The sequence below is a fragment of the Sprattus sprattus genome, assembly GCF_963457725.1.
Source record: "Sprattus sprattus genome assembly, chromosome: 2".
In the NCBI taxonomy this organism is placed as follows: Eukaryota; Metazoa; Chordata; class Actinopteri; order Clupeiformes; family Clupeidae; genus Sprattus; species Sprattus sprattus.
Genome location: NC_137921.1, coordinates 34,669,359 through 34,689,578, shown reverse-complemented (window position 1 = coordinate 34,689,578; position 20,220 = coordinate 34,669,359). Strand labels below are relative to the sequence as shown.

Here is a 20,220-nt window from a genome sequence, read left to right as displayed (position 1 = left end):
GTATTTCTAATGCATATAAATACCGGGTTTGGTAGGCTGATCTCCAACTCAATTATTTGTACACCTATCGTCTGTAATATGAAATCCTCCCTTACTTTTTAATAACTGGTTTTGTCTCGGACTAATGTCGCTTAGGATAATGCCACAGCTGATTGACATACCCACGGCACTATTCTGGATCTAACTCAGAGGCCCTTTACTGCTGCTACGGGACCTTGCAGCTTGATAGTTGACGTGGTCCAGGGACGGGTGCCTGACTGTAGTACGATCCCGTATAACCATTCAATCCAGAGCAGAGGCTGTTCGGTAAGCCACCACTATACAATACCACTAGCAGTTCACTATAGCATGTCTAGCCCAGTTGAGGATAGCCAGTTGCCTCACAGGTTTACGCTTACGGCCACTGTGGGTCTGGAGCCACCTCTAGTTCGACTTCTGTGGAAACACCGTACCTGAGAGTACTTCTCTTAGTTAAGAATTTCTTAAGAGGGCAAAGTGGGTCAGAATATAATAATTTATTATAACAAGCACAAGTTACTTAATTACAGTACATCCAATCAAGTATGAAAATGAAGAACTAAAGCTAACCTAAAGAATACTTAGTCTAAAATACTACATGAAACATAAAAACACTTAAAGAACATGAACATACCTAGCTGCTGCGAAATGATTACTCACACGTGTGTGAGGGAGATCTGAAGACAGAATGCTCCAAGAGCTTTGTCTGTCTTACCCTTGAGTACCCATTTTCGTCCTGCATCATGTTTCTCAAGATGAGATTCACACATTAACAACCAAATGGAAGGAGTTCTCTCCCCCAAAATGGTGAACCCCCCTCTATTCAGGGGCATCTTCGCCCTCTCACAGAGGCCAAAATGATCAAGTCTCTGTTAACTATGTTTTCCTTAATATATACAGCTGTAGAACTGAGACCATTTTCCCACTCAGATTGAGACCATTAAAATGGTCCAAACATCATGCAGAAATCACTTTCTAATATCACATTGAGTTTGACCCTCTCATCCTCATTGTCCTGTTCCTAGTTTGACCTCAGCACGGAAAATTACACCGAGACAAACAGGAACAGAGATCTGAGATAAGAGTCTCTGCAGGGGGCTGGGAAGATCAACACAACACCAGCACAACAGGGCACCATAAAACAACACCCAGCCCCACCAAATGAATTAATTAACAGAGGAATAATGCCATCTGTGATTTTCCACTTCAAAGAGCCATTTCTTCCTTACACCCTTATAGCATGTTCCAATCGCTGATGGAAGTGGAACTATTGCTCCTCACCCCCACCACTCCGCATCTACGCACATGGACAGCTGAACTCTACCCACTCACTTTCTTCCTTTTCTTTCCCTTTTCTCTCCCTACTAATCAAGACTATCTCCGCTATGGGAAACTGCTGTAGTCTCTCCACCTGGTCTACCTGGAGAAACCCTCGGCCAATCGCACCCACCGCCACTGCATTGCCGTACACCTACTCTACCCAATACCCTATGCTAGCATTTACAGTATATACAATATACATTATTGCCAACACTGAAATGTTTCTCTGTCCCTCCATCCCTTACCCCTGTAACAGTAACCCTATTGGTACAGTAATCTGGTCTTGTCTGACTATTACCTTACTATGTCCAGCGACCAAATGCTGGCTGTGTATAACCCGTAAGCTTTCTTTCCCCTTCTGCCACACAACCCTCCCCCTTCCCCCCTTCCCACCTTCCTGTCTCCACCCGGCCGACCTCAAGCAGATGGGTCCCCCCTTATGTGCCGTGGTTCTGCCTAAGGTTTCTTCCTGCCTAACAGGGAGTTTTTCCTTGCCCCTGTTGCCATTGTGCATGCACTAAGGGGGTTTAGGCTCTGGGCTCTGTTAAGCGATTGTATTGTTATGGCTATACAAATAAAATAAAATTGAATTGAATTGAATTAAAGATGGCATTATCTTCAGGCACTTTACAAGAACCAGGCCGAGTGCTTGGTTATCTAAAGTTGTTGTTTTAAAGTTCATTTTTTTCACGGGCGTCCTGAGGAACTTCCTGCGGTGTGTAAAAACCTTGTGTAAATTGGGCCTAAGCAATGTCATGTGGATTTATTATCTTGACCCTGACATATTGTAACAGTAAATTACAACAAGTGAAATTAAGAAGCATTGTTTTAGAAACATCATGCCATCTAATCCGTCTAAATCTAATATATTGTATTATTTCATATTATGTTAAAATAATGATGCAAGTACTACCAAGTTTCTGTCTTTGTCAGTGTGTGTTTATCATACATGCATGTATGAGTAAAGTCAGTCTGCCGGAACACCTGCATTAAAGTCCATTCCTATTCTATCCTATGCATGTTTGCATCTATATGTCAGGTGTATGCTTACATATTTTACTTAACCATATTTTGACGTAAGTTTAGAGTAGAGTTTGGAACAAAATATTGTGTCAAAAATTATCACATTAGTCACACACACATAAATCACATAAGTGGCAGATATGATGATCTAAATCGATGGATGCTTTATTGATCCTGAGGGAAATGTAAGAATTCATTGACTCACATTGTTTAGATAAAGTTACCTCCAAGGGTTCTTAACCTTTCACAGTTTTTCAATTTTACACTTTGAATCTGCTTATTTGAAGTGGACTGCTGTGACCGCACAGTCCCTCCAAAGCCAAAACAAATGACTCACTCTGATTTGTCTATGCAAAGATAGGAGTTCCTGAGTACATATTCTCAGACTGAGGACTGTCTCAGACAGCGTCAATGTATCTACCACACTGAATGCAGGTCCAATGGCTGCACTAAATGTATACAGCAAAGAGGTAAGATAAGTACTTACCAGCCTTAATGATTAATCTGGTTGCTGTTAATTTCATTGAGAGTACATTCACCTGTCTCCTGTACGCAGTTAATGTGAATATAAATCCAGTCTTGCATGAAATTCACATCGTTACACATTTATGAATTATGTATTGCAGAACCAAAAGATATGGACAAAAATCTCCATCACAGTTATGGTGTATGGCTTCATCACACAAGGTAAGGAGTATATGTATACTGTATGTATATGTATATGTATATGTATATGTATATGTATATGTATATGTATATGTATATGTTTAAGTATATGTATATGTAAATGTATATGTATATGTATATGTATATGTATACTGTATGTATACAGTATGTATATGAAACATATTTATAACCTCTTCTTGATGTACATGCTCTTAAACTGTAAACACAACGTTGGTAATCTGGATTTCACATCCGTCTGTGCAGCTCTGTTTGTGGAGCCTGGGGTGACATTAAACTGCTCTGAACCGACCACCGGGTCCCTCCTCACTGCTTTGAATCAGAGTATATTCACCATGGCAGCCGTGCGTCCGGTCAACAACCTGCACACCATCACTAACGTCAGCATATTCTTCACACTCTATGGGATTCTGGGAGTGGTGAGTGAATGCTATAACATTTTATTCATAGTGCCAAAACAATACAATTGCTTTAAGATAGAAATTTACAACAACTAATAAATTAAACTGACTGACTTACCTACGTGTGAGCTGGAAATAGGTGTAGGAAGCCCATGACGTACTCTGTGTTGGATGCCCATGACGTACTCTGTGTAACCTACTCTTAGCATGATGCATGTAGGATGCCCATGACATACTCTGTGTAATATATTCCACGCATGCTCTGTTTCAGCAATGCTGAGTAACTCTACGCTTGTTTGCTCATGTGTTTTTTCAGGATGAAAAGGCGCAGATTCTGAAAACCTTAATCTGGTTCTCCATGGTGCGTTGCTTGTCAAAGTAAAATACACTGTATTTCCATATTTAGTCAATTAAGACAGTCCACACTGGTTATACCCAGGTCACGGCAATTCAGATTGGACCTTCTTCGCAACCCGGGACAATATGAGATACAGTCTGTATGTGTATTTTTAAAGTATATTTAGTTTTTAAGCTTTGTATCATCATAATATAAACCTCCAGTTTTGTTAAGACATACTTTTCAGAATTATGATTGTTAGCCGCCCGGGTTGTGTCATTCCTGCCAAAGTCAATCCATGACTGACCCAGGTCAAGAAGCAATGAAATAACCCATGTCAACCCTTTCATACTAGAAATAGGTTTTCTCTGGAATGACAGGGGTAATAATTGTCATGGTAACTAACACCATAATAAAAAAAGAGGTGTCATTGAGTACTGATAACAGTAATATGACATCATTATGCCATTGGACACACTATCATGACAGTAAACAACAGCATATGACATCATCCTTGTTATGTCTTGTGGTGGAGGGTGTATGTAACCATCCTGTCTTTTTCTGGGCTTTGAATGCCTAATTCTGCTGCTGTGACACAGACATGGGAAATAGAGTTTTTGAGTTGGGATCCAGTTGAGTGTGGGGCCTCATCCATCACCCTACCAAGGAATAAGTTCTGGGTGCCTGACATCGTCATCGATGAATTGTGAGTTACTTTGCTGTGTAATTAATATAAATGATTTAGTTTGTTCTTATATAAAATTGACTATAGTTATTCTGGTAAACACTAGGTAATGGGGTAATTGAGGACTTTAATAGTAATACTGTTATATAATTTCAAAACAACTGTTACATACATCTTTATCGCTATTATACATTATACATATTATGTATATTTGAAACTTTAAACCTAGTCATAACTATTAGCAAAGGAACAACTTTCAACATGTATGTTAAAGCAATTGTTCAGCAACCCAGTTGATTAGGTATTGATGACGTGGTTCTGAAGAGAATTGCTTTATGGGGTAAAAGTCTTTTTTGGAGGTAGAGGAGTCGTTTAGCAATTGTAAGGTTGCCAGTTCAATCCTGACGCCTCCTCACCAACGTCAAAGTGTCCTTTGGCAAGGCCCTGAACCCCCAACCACTCCCGATGTGCAGGTTGGCAGCTTAGATAGTAGCCTCTGCCATCGTTGTATGACTGGGTCTGTGGCATGCATATGTCATGCTTTGAGTGCTTTTTGGGTAGAAGAGCATTATATTAATGCAGTGTGTTTACCTTCTGATGACTCTTCCTGTTCAGTGTGGATGAGAACAATGCACCGGAGACCTTCTACGTCTCGGTGAGCCACACTGGGGTCGTAGTAGATCAATTGCCAGTGGAGGTAATCAGCTCCTGTAATTTGGACATCTACAAGTTTCCTTTCGACATCCAGAACTGCTCCTACACCTTCAACTCCTGGATACACCATGGTGAGATGCCCAGGTGTTTTAGTCATCAGTCTGACCAGTAATTCACTGAAAAATAAGGTTAATAGTGGGGATGGTTTAAATGGGTGCTGTCTGAAATATCTAACATACATAATCTAATAACTAACAAATGACAGCACGGTAATTAAAAAAGTGAAAGTAAACAGGCAAAAAATGTAAGTCATTTTGTAATGATTTAGGAGGGGGTGATAAATAAGTAGTAAACTTTATTTTCTTGTGTGCCTGCAGCTGATGAACTTCAGCTCTCATTTGGAAAGCAGGTGGAGGAGATGTTCAACAGGTCCAAAACGGTCATAGCCACCAAGGGGGAGTGGGAGCTAATAGACATGAAGGCCTACAAGCATATTTTAGTCAACTTCGATGAGTCCACACGTGATCAACTCACCTACTTTGTAAGCTCACTCTACCGACTAAAACACATACAGTATATTTGTTAACCTTTTGTTTCATTAGATAAATGTTGTGTGCAACTGTACCTGTTATTTAAATACAAGTTTGTTTGTTTGCTTGTGTGTTTGTTTGTTTTTTAGATTGCCCTCAGGCGGCAGCCAACCATGTACGTGGTGAACCTGCTCATCCCCAGCTTCTTCCTCATCACAGTGGACCTCTTCAGCTTCCTCCTCCCCCCACAGAACGTGGACCGATCCGCCTTCAAAATGACTCTCATCCTGGGCTACACCGTCTTCCTGCTGCTCATGAACGACCTGCTGCCCGTCACAGGAAACACCATACCACTCATCAGTAAGCTGAACCGTGTCCGCCAATGGGGTTTAGAATGGAACAAGCCTTTTAGCAATAGTCTAACATAGGGTAGGAAACATCATTTAACAAGAGCAAATTTCCACCTGTCACCTCAATCTGGACTTCTACTGTCTCTCTAGATGTGTTTTTCTCCCTGTGCCTGACTCCAGACCATTCTCATCACTAAAATCTCCTGTCTCTCTAGATGTGTTTTTCTCCCTGTGCCTGACTCCAGACCATTCTCATCACTAAAATCTCCTGTCTCTCTAGATGTGTTTTTCTCCCTGTGCCTGACTCCAGACCATTCTCATCACTAAAATCTCCTGTCTCTCTAGATGTGTTTTTCTCCCTGTGTCTGGCTCTGATGGTGGGCAGCCTCCTCGAGACCATTCTCATCACTAACATGCTATGTGGCTCCATTCGTGACCTCCCTCTGCCGACCTGGATAAGAGTAATTTTCCTAAACTGCCTTGCACCACTAGTCTGCATGGGAAAGAAAGGTAGCGAAGACACTCCTTCTCAAAAACAAGCTACTGAAAAGCAAAAAAAATAAACAGTTTTTTGGTGACTGACACACATTTGTAGGTTCAGACAACAATAAGCAAGAAAATGATAAGCAGAATAGCTTGGAGTCTGTAGAGTCTGTGTAGACTGTTGATTCACATACATTATGATGGAAATGTTACAAACAAATCAGTTTTTGAGTATAAAGTGTCATTTTAATGTTTCATAAGCCTTTTATTTATAATTTATAATGCATTAACTATGAATTAAATCAACAGAAAGCTATGGCGAGAACCCCACTGTTCCCTCAAAGGCAGAGAGTCAGCATGGAAACGGAGACGCTAAAGAGTCCCAGACCGAAGACCCCAGCCTGCTGGAGGTCAAACACCTGGGAGATCCCGACCTGCTGGGGATCAAAGGCCTGGGAGAAGAGCTACGAGACGTCCAAAGACAGCTGGAGAAACCCGACACAATGGACCAAAGTGCCAAGGACTGGATCTGCATTGCACTGGTCATTGACCGCTTCTTATTTTGTAGTTATGTCATCTTTCTCCTCTTCAGCTTCATTACTATATTGGTGATTTGGAGTTCCATGTACGGTGAATCCCACGATCACTGAGCTGTATCTGTCAGTGAGGGTAGCCCTAACCCGAATCGATGTTATGAACTACAGTACAGGTCATGATCAAGAAATCACTTAGGATATTAAATCAAGCTATAATGTTTCCTGCGTATCCATTAAATTATATCCAAATAGGCTATTAATGTTATAGTAACAGTGATAGTAAGAGCACATCTATACAATTAATACTGCTATATAAATAACAACTTGCTTGCTAGATAGCTGTTTTAGTCGACCACAAATTATAATGGTAACATGCAACTGTAGTCTTTGTGAAACAGTCGTTCCTAACATTTGTATCCACACAGATAATTTGTTCATTACAGCTGTAAGGTAGTTGTCTCGACATAATTTTACATGTTAATTGTTCAATGAATCAATCAATCATTCAATGCGTTCTGTGGTATGTGAATAAAGGGGAAATAAAACTTGAAGCATTTGATTCACATTTAATCTGGCCTTTGTTGAAAATACTTCACATTTAAGACATAGGTTTGACTACACTCTACAACCCTCACATTTACAACTTCATCTTTTCTTGTTACATTTATTTGTCTTAATGGCTACTAACAGGCGGAATGAATAAATACAAAACAACAATGTCTTACAATGAGAACGAATATTACACAACTTCTTACACTAGATTGCATTTATTTTGAACATGACATTCACTCTTTCCCTTTCTCATCCCTGTCCACCATAATCACCTTAAAGGCACTATGAAATATAACGTATAAGAAGAATGCACATCTTATCCTATGTCATTCAGCGTGACCAAAGTAAACTACAGTTAAAGGCACCCAGTGCAACTTTCGAGGCTTAAAAATAAACATTCAATTTCTAGTCTTTTTTACACGTAGTAAGTTTCAAGGAATGTCTTTTATCGTTGTTGCAAGTAAACGTATAATAGGTGTGATAATGTATAATCAGCCGGTCAGTATCGGAAAATAAATCCCTTCAGGACGATACAGGCTGGCTGTCAGGGCTTACTTTTCGAGAATGACCAGCGGACTATACATTAGACCTCTCCTGTACATAGCCATTCATGCCATGATAGGCTTCACACACAAACTAATATCATTACATAAATGATGTACATTACCCAGTATGATTTTGGGACTGGTGAAGATTTAAAAATACATGAGAGGTTCGAAGACTGTATTTTTAACTTTCTCACTGTCTTTCTCAATTCAGCATCATTGGCAAAACTACTTTGGTGTTTTACCCCAAATATTCAAAGCTGTAAGCACCACAGACAATCTGCATACAATCTGGTTACAGAGGGGAGCATAAGGGGCGGTAGTGTTTGCTCAAATCACTCATACACACACACACACACACACACACACACACACACTAATACAAACGCACACGCATAACCCACGTTAGGGTTAAGGCTACAGAGGGGAGGATCGGGGGGGGTGTAAAGTTTGCTCAAATCACTCATACACACATACACGCACACACTTATACACACACACACACACACACACACACACAGACACACACACACACACACACACACACACACACACACACAAATACACAGACACAGACACAGACACAGACACACACACACACACAAACACACAGACAGACACACACACACACACACACAGACACACAAACACACACGCAAACCCACATTAGGGCTAGGGCTAGGGCTACAGAAGGGAGCACCAGTGTATGTAATGTTTGCTCAAATCATGGCACCTGGTCACTCATACGCACGCATACGCATAACCCTTCATGTCTGCCTCTGTCTAGTGCACAGTCTGAGTGATGTTCTTCTCTCCCCATGGTGCCACATACTCACCTCAGCACGTCCTGGAGAACCACCCGAAAGCCACAGGGAAACGCCGGGCAACCATTGCATTTGCTTGCTGTTTTTTTCCCCTGCGAAGCACCCAGACATTTGCATGACTACAAAACGTCTCTGTCACACTTTGGATTGCACTTGCAACACAGAGAAACAGACGCAAAACAGATGCATGGAAATTAAGGTGTCTGTCTTATTTGTCTATGGAAATGAGCTGTCATAGGAGTTGAGATGATGAAATTCTTAGGAGTGATATAAAAACAACAAACACAGATTGTATATCACTAAGCCCAAGTCAGAAGTTCTGTGGCAATGGTTTGCACACATCTATCAAAGGTAAAATTAAGTTCATCACAGTCAGGTTTTTATTAATAACTTTGTTACTGCTGTACAGTATCTGCATGTATATGTCTATTCATTCAGTGCCTGTGTGCATAACAATCTTCTTCTAATATTTTATCTACCCGATGGCTGAACTGAATCAAATATGTCTATGCATTACAGGGTCAAAAATGGAATAGCTGTTACAGAGTACCCGTGTCCATCTGTGGTCTTTTTGTATATGGTAAGATAGCATTTATGTACTGTGGTTTAAATGGTATATTTATATGGTATAAAGAAAGATTATTCCTGACTGTTTTCTTATGATGTTGTGTACTCTTTCCAACCGGTTCCTCTTGTCTGGCTTTTACTTGCATTAGTTTACATTTCTATTTCAATATAAAACGTAAACAGCTAAATAAAACTACTCCAGTACGAATAGTACTGTAGCTAACTAATACACATAGATAGATACAGAAGTAAATTAGTACTTACTAGTACAGAAATACTGGGAAACTATTTCCTCCGCCTTTAAATACTGAACTCTTAGTTTCCTTAGCTTTGTACTTGAATTCTGTGGTGACTTTAAACAGCTTTGTGCTTGAATCCTGTGGTGACTTTAAACAGCTTTGTGCTTGAATCCTGTGGTGACTTTAAACAGCTTTGTGCTTGAATCCTGTGATGACTCTAAACTGCTCGGAGCCAACTACACAATCTCTCCTTGCTGCCTTCAATGCCAACATCTTTAAACTGAACGCTGTGCGTCCTGTGAACAACCTGCAAACGCCTACCAACATTAGTATATACTTCACCCTCTTTGCCATCTTAGGCGTGGTGAGTTTCAACAAGAATTCTGTCTTTATGTGAGATTATTCAGATGCCGTTTGCATTGATTTTATGTAGAGTTTTGTAAACAACGTGTTCGCTTGTTCGCTCATAAACTTATGCATGTTTATTTTTCAGGACGAAAAAGCCCAAGTACTCGAAACATTTATCTGGCAGTCATTGGTAAATGTTTAAAACTCATGAACTTGACCTTCTTTAATATTTAACTACAGTTTTATAATAATAATAATAATAATATAAATAACAAATACTAAAACTAAAGTGTTGTTTTGTGTTACATGAAAATATGGTTGGGGTTACTTAAAACCTTACAAGAGCTACGGCCCATAATGTCAGTCTCTAGATGATGAGATTACAGCAATGCACCAGCTTTTATATTATCTGTAGTTAGTTGTGTTTGAGTTATGGGAGACAGATTTAATTGAGTAATAACTGTACTTGGCAGACATGGAGGATCGAGTTCCTGAGCTGGGACCCTGAGGAATGTGGAGCCTCTGCCATCACAGTGCCCAGGAAGAAGCTATGGATGCCAGATGTGGTGATAAATGAATTGTGAGTAGGCTATAGAATCAGGAATAGCAATAGAAAAGCTACTTTATTGAAATGGTACATGTTCGTCTACAAACTCAGGCTAATTATGTGTTAAATATTCAACTAGCTGTCATCTAACCCTGATCCTAACCACTACCCCAAAACTAAGTCTTCATGTAGTCTTCATTTTAAACTGGCTGTTGATATGGTATGCTGATTCTAGAATGCACAACGTCTAAAACATAAGAGAAAGTTAACTGTTAATGGCATGATATTATAAAGAAATAAAATAGAAGTGAATTGTAAATGAAGTTGGTCCAATGGATCAATAGAAAATAATTGGTCGGTTGATTGATCAATTGAACCCTTTGGACTCAACCTGTATGGCTTACCTCTTCTGCTTGTGTAATTGGAGCGCAGTGTGGATAAGAGCAAGGCCCCTGACACGCTGTACGTGCGGGTGAACCACACGGGCTACGTGACCGACGGGATGCCTGTCGGAGCGAAGACCTCCTGCAATCTTAACATCTACACCTTCCCCTTTGACATCCAGAGGTGTTCGTACACCTTTAACAGCTACATGCACAGCGGTGAGCCAACTGCCATACACCTGAGGGAGCCTTAAACCCAACATCGCTGAGAGATAGTTAGCCAACCCCACACACTTTCACGTCAGTATGGTCTGGTCAACATTCAATATTTTTCTCGATGTTGTTTCCCATTACTGACTATTTTAAATCTTAAATGATTTGTGAATAGACTGATGTAAACAATAAGTAATGATCGTTCAACTTGTTCCTCTCTGTCTCTCTCTGGCATCATTGGCATTACCTATCACAAGTGGTTGCCAAACCACCTGGAATATTAGAGATGTATTGATGATAGACACAATAAGTGGTTGCACTATCGATCACTGTGACTTAATCTGGCATACGTCCCCATCTCCCCCCTGTGCAGCTGCCTCTGTGCGCTTGTCCTTCGGGAAGTCGGTGGAAGCCATCCTGAAGCGCTCCAACGAGCTGATGGAGACCATGGGGGAGTGGGAGCTGCTTGACATGTCGTCTTACAAACGAGATACAGACAGCTTCGGCAGCACTGCCTGGGACCAGCTCACTTACTACGTGGGCACATTATACACCACTGCTGAACACACCTGTCATACTTTCTTTGGATTGGTTCCCATTAGACTATCTACAGATGTTCAGATTATAAACACACTTTATTTGGATGGTCCCCTATAGACTATATACAGATGTTCAGATTATAAACTCACTTTATTTGGATGGTCCCCTATAGACTATCTACAGATGCTCAGATTATAAACACACTTTTTATGGATGGTCCCCTATAGACTATCTACAGATGTTCAGACAATAAACACACTTTTTTTGGATGGTCCCCTATAGACTATCTACAGATGTTCAGATTATAAACACACTTTATTTGGATGGTCCCCTATAAACTATTTACAGATGATTTTAAGCAAGCTATTGGCTGAAACTCTATTAACTACAATAGTTAAGTTTATGGCTAGTGGTTGGGTTTGTTTAAGGCGATGTTCAGTGAACAATAAGAAAGACTGAACTTCAGTTTCAACAAACCATCTGCAAAGTCTCTGTAGACGGACTATCCAAATAAAGTGTTTCCAACTAAAAGTGTTACAATGGATGGAATACAATACCTGAATAGTTAACGTCAGTAAAGAAGCGAGTGACACCTCACGTTGAAGTTCACTGAAAGGGGCCCAGATTTAATTAATTGTGAATTTAACATGAAAACACGAACTTTGATGTATTTGATTTGTATTCCATGATCTAAGGTTAAATAATGGAACTTAGAATAGAATCTCAGTGTCTGTGTTACACAGGTGTGACTCCTTTATGATTTGACTTTTGACCTCAGATTACCCTGAGGCGCAGAGCGACCCTGTACGTGGTGAATTTGATAATCCCCAGCTGTTTCCTCATCACCCTGGACCTCTTCAGCTTCATCCTCCCCCCACAGAGCGTGGACCGATCCGCCTTCAAAATGACTCTCATCCTGGGCTACACCGTCTTCCTGCTGCTCATGAACGAACTGCTGCCCGTCACAGGAAACTCTATTCCACTTCTGAGTACTTCTATTTGACAGAGATTGTCACTGAATTATTATCTGACAATATGCAGACATGATGGCTGGTAGCTAAACTATTGCTAACAACACCAAGGTCATGGGTTCCAGTATCCAGGGCGCACACATAGCCCACAGTACTGAAAATTTGCAATTTTTGAAGTTGACACGAGTAATAATGACAAATATGTCAAATGTGAAACTGTGAGTGGTACTAACTCCTCATTTTACTTTTTCCCCAGACGTGTTTTTCTCTATCTGCCTGGCTCTAATGGTAGCTAGTCTTCTGGAAACCATCATCGTCACCAACCTCTTGCACAACTCAAAGGACTACAGAGCTGCGCCACGCTGGGTTCGAGTCCTCGTCTTAGAGTTCATCGCACGTCTCGTCTGTCTCCCCCAGAAGAAAACCGACCAGGTCATCATTTTCCAAAATCAAGGTATCAGTTTGAACTGTTATGTTCACTTCTAACCACTTTCCACTGATAGCACATTCAGAGTTATTAGTTGTATCCACATTTTTTGTTGCTTATATGTTTTTAAAGTTGCTTTGGACTGAAGCGTCTGCCAAATACCATAACCATAATAAGAATGATTCCATTGACTTATTTTCACAGACAGTATTTTCACAGTGAAGACTCAACCTGGTGCACAGGCTGATGAAGAGGACACGTCCCTGGCTAAAGGCCCAGCAAGTGAGACCGTAGAGGAGCTGAGGAAAGTGAGCAGACAAATCCAAGACTTGCAGCAGCAGATCTCCAAGAACTCGGAGTCGGACCAAAAGACAGAGGACTGGATCCACATCGGCTACGTCATCGATCGTTTCCTGTTTATCCTCTACGGCATCTTCATCTCTGTCAGCTTCATCGCCATAGTTATCATATGGATCCACTCAAGCAACTATTAGTTCACAGAACACGCAAACTCACGATTCTCTGTGTCCCCTTATTTTTAGTTGCAATTCTTCTTTACAGTGTTTACATTATCAACATTATCTTAATTAACCAAGGAGGCAAAAAAAATAAACTCTTTAAAAGTTTATCACTCTTTAATAATATTTATATGACTTGATGATCTGGTTTGAATAAAACAAAAGGTTCCAACTAAATTATTTTAGATACATGTGTGATTGTGATTGTTATACAGGACTGCATATGTATACTGTCCATGTCATCAGTTATCATAAACGGATTAACTCTTACAACCCTCAGCTATTTTTTGCAGAATTTGTCTACCTTTTCTACGAAACTTCAAGCATCTTGGTCAATATAAGAGGTTTCCATAAATGCTACATGTTGTCACTTTCTGGACAGTCGGTGCTGCCATCATTTGAAAGGATATGACTCTTATAGGTTTTATATTAACCTTTATATTAGCCTTCATATTAAGGAAAACATAATTTTACGTCTATTAAATTGTTATACTTCTACACCAATCTCAAAAGATACTGATGTCATGGAGGCTACTTGGTCAAATATGTGTAGACAAGAAGGCTTTTAATCAGGTGGTATCAGAACCATGATTGTTGAGCACTATGACTTAGCAATGGTATATTATGGGACGACAGTGAACTTTGCTCAAGTTTTAAACACGACAAATACGGGCACGGTTTTTGATTGCATCAAAATATAATTATTGGCAGCCTGCACTGTGGCAGCAGGTAGGATAAGGACATTATCTCTTCATGATGAGTTTAGTTACCCATCTTACATGTCCAACTGTCCACCCCAGGATGACTGTGACAGTCCAACTGATTTGGGGACATTACCATTCTTTCGTCAACCTAGGTATAGCCTTACCTTAAGCTAAATTAAAGGTCTATAACCTACATTATATTTAAGTTTGTTCTGTTAATTACACTGCATTTGATGGATGTCGGTTGTTAAAATATAAAGCAAAATATTGGCCTCCCGTCTCGAACGACCCTTTTTGTAATATACAATTTCAAAAATGTTACTTTAGTAATAGGTTCTCCCCTATTATGTCTGTCCATGTCTGCATAACTGAAACTCAGACAAGTCTAACGCTAGAAAATATTGCCCCCTTGCAAACCTCAAATGGCCCCTCAGTGATTACACCCCACAGTCCTGATTGTTAGAGTTAATACAAAAACAAATGTTTCCGACTGATATTGTAATTCACATAAATATTTTTATAATCCATGAATGTCAACTGATTTATTGTATAATACATCTAAGTACTTTTAGATGTGAAGATTGTTCAAAACAGGCCAAAATACAAATCCACTGACACAAAATGCACTAACTCCACAATACTGCTCATCAATTAAAGGTGTAACATTATCTGCCTGCTGTTTGCAAAAAGGTGTAGATGGAAAAAAACAATCTGAATGCGATAGCACTGGTACAAACACAGGCCTACGAACACACACACACACACACACACACACACACACACACACACACACACACACACACACACACACAAGCACACACACACACACACACACACACACACACACACACACACACACACACACACACACACACTGCATGGACATAGCTGTGTCACAGAGGGAAAAATAACATTATGCTTGAGTTGTTACTGTAGGTGTTAAAAAAACACGCAGGCTTGTATGCAGCTGATGGTTTACTTAGGGAAAAGCAGTACCATCTGTCTTAGAAAGCCGTGTGACTTAAAATCAGAACAGGGGGCTTTATCAGATATTTGATCTGAAAAAGAAGCTAAATCAGAACAGGGGGTTTCGTCAGGTATTTAAAAAAAGAACGGGGAGCTTCATCAGGTATTTGATCTGCAACAGGAGCAAATGAGGTGAACTGAAGACATGCCTGTTATGATGGGAACATCTTGTGGGTACCTGTTCACATCCTGTGCGTTTTTGCTGACAGGTAAGTCAATAACTAAATAGTTTTGATTATTATTTTGAGATCTGAGGCAATTTGGTGGTTCACTTCTCATGTATGTATACTACATAGATGTATGTGAATAAGTGTGTACATGTACTGTGCCTTGCATAAGTATTCACACCCTTGGATGTTTTACCCTTTTTTACTTTTATAAATCAATCATGGTCAATATAAGTTGGCTTTTTTGACAATCACTTATTTTACATGACATATTTCTATTTAATTGGCATTACTGAGTAGAAATCTGTTTCCACTTGGACATTAAAGAGGGTTTTTTTGTAAATTATTTTGTCAAAAAAGCCAACCTCTATTGACCATGATTGATTTATAAAAGCAATAACAGGGTAAAACATTAAAGGGGGTGAATACTTATGCAAGGCACTGTATGTATGTAAGTATGTGGATAAGACCTGACTCGGAGTGGTTGTTCTTTGTAAGAACCAAAAGAGGGAGAGACTGGGGGCTTTATTCACTTAACTGGTATAGTTCGATCCTTATGAATGTCCCTTTGGCTGCCTCGTCTCCCTCAGTGTCTTTGTGTCTCTGCGAACTGACCTGTCGCGAGGGGCACAGCGGACCAACCCATGAATCACTCGACGATGTGTTTGACAAAAAGTCCTACAGACCAGCAGTGAACCTCAGCACTCCGACTATCACCAACATCTCTTTCACTCTCTATGCTGTGTTGGGTGTGGTGAGTAAAGACTCAACATCTCTTCACTCTCTAAGCTGTGTTTGGTGTGGTGAGTAAAGACTCAACGTCTCCCTCACTCTCTATGCTGTGTTGGGTGTGGTGAGTAAAGACTCAACGTCTCTTTCACTCTCTATGCTGTGTTGGGTAAAGACTCAATAACGTCTCTTTCCCTCTCTATGCTGTGTTGGGTGTGGTGTGTAAAGGCTGAATAACAGCGTGTACTTCAGTGGATATGCAGGCTTTCATACACGCTTCTGGGAGCTGCCGCCCACAGACGCCATAGGCTGTTTTATCATGCTGTGCCTTTATGGGCTGTTTTATCATGTTGTGCTTTCAAGGGCTGTTTTATCATGTTGTGCTTTCATGGGTGGGCTATCTGTGAATCTGCTGAAGGAGTCTGTGGGGAGTTTGTGTGCACCTCATGTGCAGGGCCACAGGAGGTGCTGTTTTTAACTTGTTGCCTTATCTCACCATATCTTTCCCACAGAATGAGAAAACTCAGATCCTCACTACATTCTTGTGGCTCAGACTGGTAAGTGCTGCACACACATTTCAGCGACGTGGTCTGTACAGAGTGTTCTTATTTCCTTTTCTGTTGCAGTATTGGTTCCATGAGTTTCTCATATGGGATCCCGAAAAATGTGATGGTGTCACTAAAATCTCCCTACCAGTGAAGGAACTCTGGACACCTGACATCATCATCTATGAATTGTGAGCTTCTCTGATCAAGTGTTTCATAGATGAGAGTGACAGGTGGCAGGCCTTACTCACGTGTGCATGTGTGTGTGTGTGTGTGTGTGTGTGTGTGTGTGTATGTGTGTGTGTGTGTGTGTGTGTGTGTGTGTGTGTGTGTGTGTGAGAGTGTGTCTATTTGTACATGTGCACCTGTGCGTGTGCGTTTGCGTGTGCGTGTGTGCTGCTCTCTGCCTACCTGTGTCAGTGTGGACGATGACGTCTCCCAAGCCTGCCCCTACGTGTACGTCAATCACACGGGACACATCCGCTACGACCGCATGCTCAGGCTCGTGAGTGCCTGCAACCTGGAGATCTTCAGCTTCCCCTTCGACATCCAGAACTGCACCTTCACCTTCGGTTCCTACATGCACACAAGTAAACACCATTAAAGCCTCCAAACCCCAAACTGTTTGCCAGAAACCAGCTATGCAGAATACCCTTCCCATGATTAATTAATTAAGTCAAGTCAAATAAGCTTTTGCCTTTACTACCGTTCCATATGTGTAGGGGAACCACAAGTTTCTAATATAGAATCTAGAACATGTCCGACTCCTTTCCTCTTCTTTCCCATTCCTGTTCTGGCTGTCAGTAAAGGATGTGAGGGTCAGCCCGGCCCTGTCTTTTGCGGAGATGTCGGGGAACTCTAAGCAGTACCTGGAGGCCAGTGGGGAGTGGGAGCTGGTTGTGATCCTGGGAGAAGCAAGCATCCTGCAGTTCGGAATAGACGAGTGGGACATCATCACCTTCTGGGTAAAACGAGGAAAAAAAGACGCAAAAGCAGTATATCATTGGTGTCAGAAATCACATCTACATTCATAGCTATACATTTGGCAGGGACTTTTAAACAGAGTTTGTGGGCTCATCTTGACATGCGCTTGATGCTGATGCTTGCTCCTCCAAGTTCAACTACTTGAACAAGTAGCCACATGGCTTTTAATGTGACCAGTTTCTAATAAAACAGACACAAAAATTTGTGTTTTTCTTTTGTTCACTGAGAGAGTGTGTGATGCATTCACCCGGTCATACTCTTTGTCCAGGTGGTCATTAAGAGACGGCCCATGCTGTACGTGGTCAACCTCCTGATCCCCAGCTCTTTCCTCATGATCATCGACATCTTGTCCTTCTACCTGCCGCCACACAGCGTGGACCGAGCCTCCTTTAAGATGACCCTCATCCTGGGGTACACCGTCTTCCTGCTCATCATGAACGACCTACTGCCCAGCACCGCAAACGGCACCCCCATCATAGGTCAGATCACCAAACTCCAGCAAACACATGGTGTTATTCACTTTGAAGGGGATTTAAGAGAAATGTTTAACAGATTTGAGCGTGGGACCAGGGGTTAATAACCATCAATTTCAGGTGACTTTTCAATGAGTACGTGTTCATTTTAAGGGCATCTTGATACATATGAAGGATTCTGCCCGGGTGTCTGGGCGAAAAATAAAGTGAATGGTATTGTATTTTGAGGCCTTTGTTTTCCTAGCATGGTCTGAGCAGTTATGGCCATCTAAAAGAACATTAAAATAATCTCGATTTATGTGATGATCATTGTTTTGTAGTCCAAGGCTATCAATCAATCTCCTCCCCCGTTCTCTCAGGCATCTACTTCTCTGTGTGTCTGGCCCTGATGGTGATCAGCCTGCTGGAGACAGTCGTCATCACCAACGTGCTCCACACCAACTCCACCAAGTACCGCGAGGTGCCACACTGGGTGCGAGTGGTGATCCTGGGCTTCATCGCCCGGCTCATCTGCTACAGGTGGCCCGAGGAAATCACTGCTGTGGTCCAGGATAAGCCAGACAACTCGGGGCCCCGTGCCATCCAGCCACCCGCCCAAGCAACACAGGCGCACCAAAGCCGAAACAGTGAGATATTCTTTTCAATTCCATAACTTCTACCAAGTCTTTGTCCAGGAGTGGATATTTATAAATCACTCAATAGTACAATGACAATTGAAAAAATGATTTCAACATTTCTTTCTGCTGCATGAGCCTTTGCCAAGAGAATGGTATCCAATCTGAAGCCTCATTGCTGGCTGAAAGTCATTAATTGTTGGCCCTTGGTCTGAGCATCAGCCACTCTTTTGCCAAAGAGGATTATAATAAAAGAGAGCAATGCATAATTTGACGATATTTTTAATGAATTTAATAATGTCATTGGTTAAGTATTTCTTCATGTTATCCTGAAAGATTTGTGTGGCAGTAAAGCATCCGGACCAGTCTGTGGTCTCCAATATCTAAACTCATGAAGGGCTGTCCTTCATCTGTAGCTTGAACCAAACTCTGTTTCTGTCTCTGCTCTGGTGTGTGTGTCTGTGTGTGTCTGTGTGCTCACCACCCCAGTGTCTGGAGCGCTGCCGCTGGCTGTGCCGGAGCTCACTCAGATCTGCCAGGACGTGAGCGTGATCCGCTCGCACATCTCCGAGCTGCAGCGGGCGAGCGACATGATGGACCAGTGGTGCCATGTGGGGTACATCCTGGACTTCCTGCTCTTCCGCATCTACCTGATGCTCATCACCTGCTATGCGGTGGTCATCATCTGCATGTGGTGCATATGGATCTACCAGTGACACAAAACCACACACCGCCTGGGCACACACACTCATCTGAAGAGCAACAGAGAGCACGCACGCACACACACAGAAACACACACAGACACACACACACCGCATGGGCACACACACTCATCTGATGAGCAACAGAGAGCACGCACACGCACACACACACACACCGCATGGGCACACACTCATCTGATGAGCAACAGAGAGCGCGCACACACACACCGCCTGGGCACACACACTCATCTTATAAGCAACAGGGAGCACATATGGGAATGATGTGCTGTTGTAGATCACACACACACACACACACACACACACACACACACACAGCCTAGGCGCACACACTCCTAAGATGAGTGTGATAAAGCACACATACACAGATGTGTGTTGTTTGAGATTTAGTATCTTATACTTTTAGATTTAAAAATGTTATGAGAATATTAACTAGGTCTGTGCATTTAATCAGGTATATATTTTCACTGAAACACTTGTTAAAAATGTATTGATGTATTGTATAATTTTAAGAACTCTGTTTTTCCTAGTCTTAATGGAACAGACTTCAAAAGATAAAAGTTT

General features: G+C 41.4%; 3 protein-coding genes across 3 annotated transcripts; all 3 read left to right on the top strand.

The window, feature by feature from the left end:
• Positions 1-3,380: 3,380 nt before the first annotated feature.
• On the top strand, positions 3,381-7,135 carry LOC308382114 (5-hydroxytryptamine receptor 3A-like; the record flags this gene model as incomplete). The annotated part of the gene is made up of 7 exons (XM_080859807.1): positions 3,381-3,464; positions 3,763-3,824; positions 5,084-5,253; positions 5,500-5,663; positions 5,802-6,012; positions 6,348-6,434; positions 6,795-7,135. 7 exons carry the CDS (start codon positions 3,381-3,383, stop codon positions 7,133-7,135), a joined length of 1,119 nt encoding a protein of 372 aa, XP_080715933.1.
• A 2,824-nt stretch (positions 7,136-9,959) lies between these two features.
• LOC308382104 (5-hydroxytryptamine receptor 3A-like) lies at positions 9,960-13,671 on the top strand (the record flags this gene model as incomplete). The annotated part of the gene is made up of 7 exons (XM_080859796.1): positions 9,960-10,112; positions 10,570-10,676; positions 11,076-11,245; positions 11,613-11,776; positions 12,558-12,768; positions 13,007-13,204; positions 13,382-13,671. 7 exons carry the CDS (start codon positions 9,960-9,962, stop codon positions 13,669-13,671), a joined length of 1,293 nt encoding a protein of 430 aa, XP_080715922.1.
• Positions 13,672-15,570: 1,899 nt separating this feature from the next.
• On the top strand, positions 15,571-19,653 carry LOC308382095 (5-hydroxytryptamine receptor 3A; the record flags this gene model as incomplete). The annotated part of the gene is made up of 9 exons (XM_080859781.1): positions 15,571-15,634; positions 16,183-16,346; positions 16,834-16,878; positions 16,948-17,057; positions 17,287-17,456; positions 17,671-17,831; positions 18,119-18,329; positions 18,683-18,949; positions 19,427-19,653. The coding sequence occupies 9 exons, from the start codon at positions 15,571-15,573 to the stop codon at positions 19,651-19,653; spliced, it is 1,419 nt and encodes a 472-aa protein (XP_080715907.1).
• Positions 19,654-20,220: the final 567 nt, after the last annotated feature.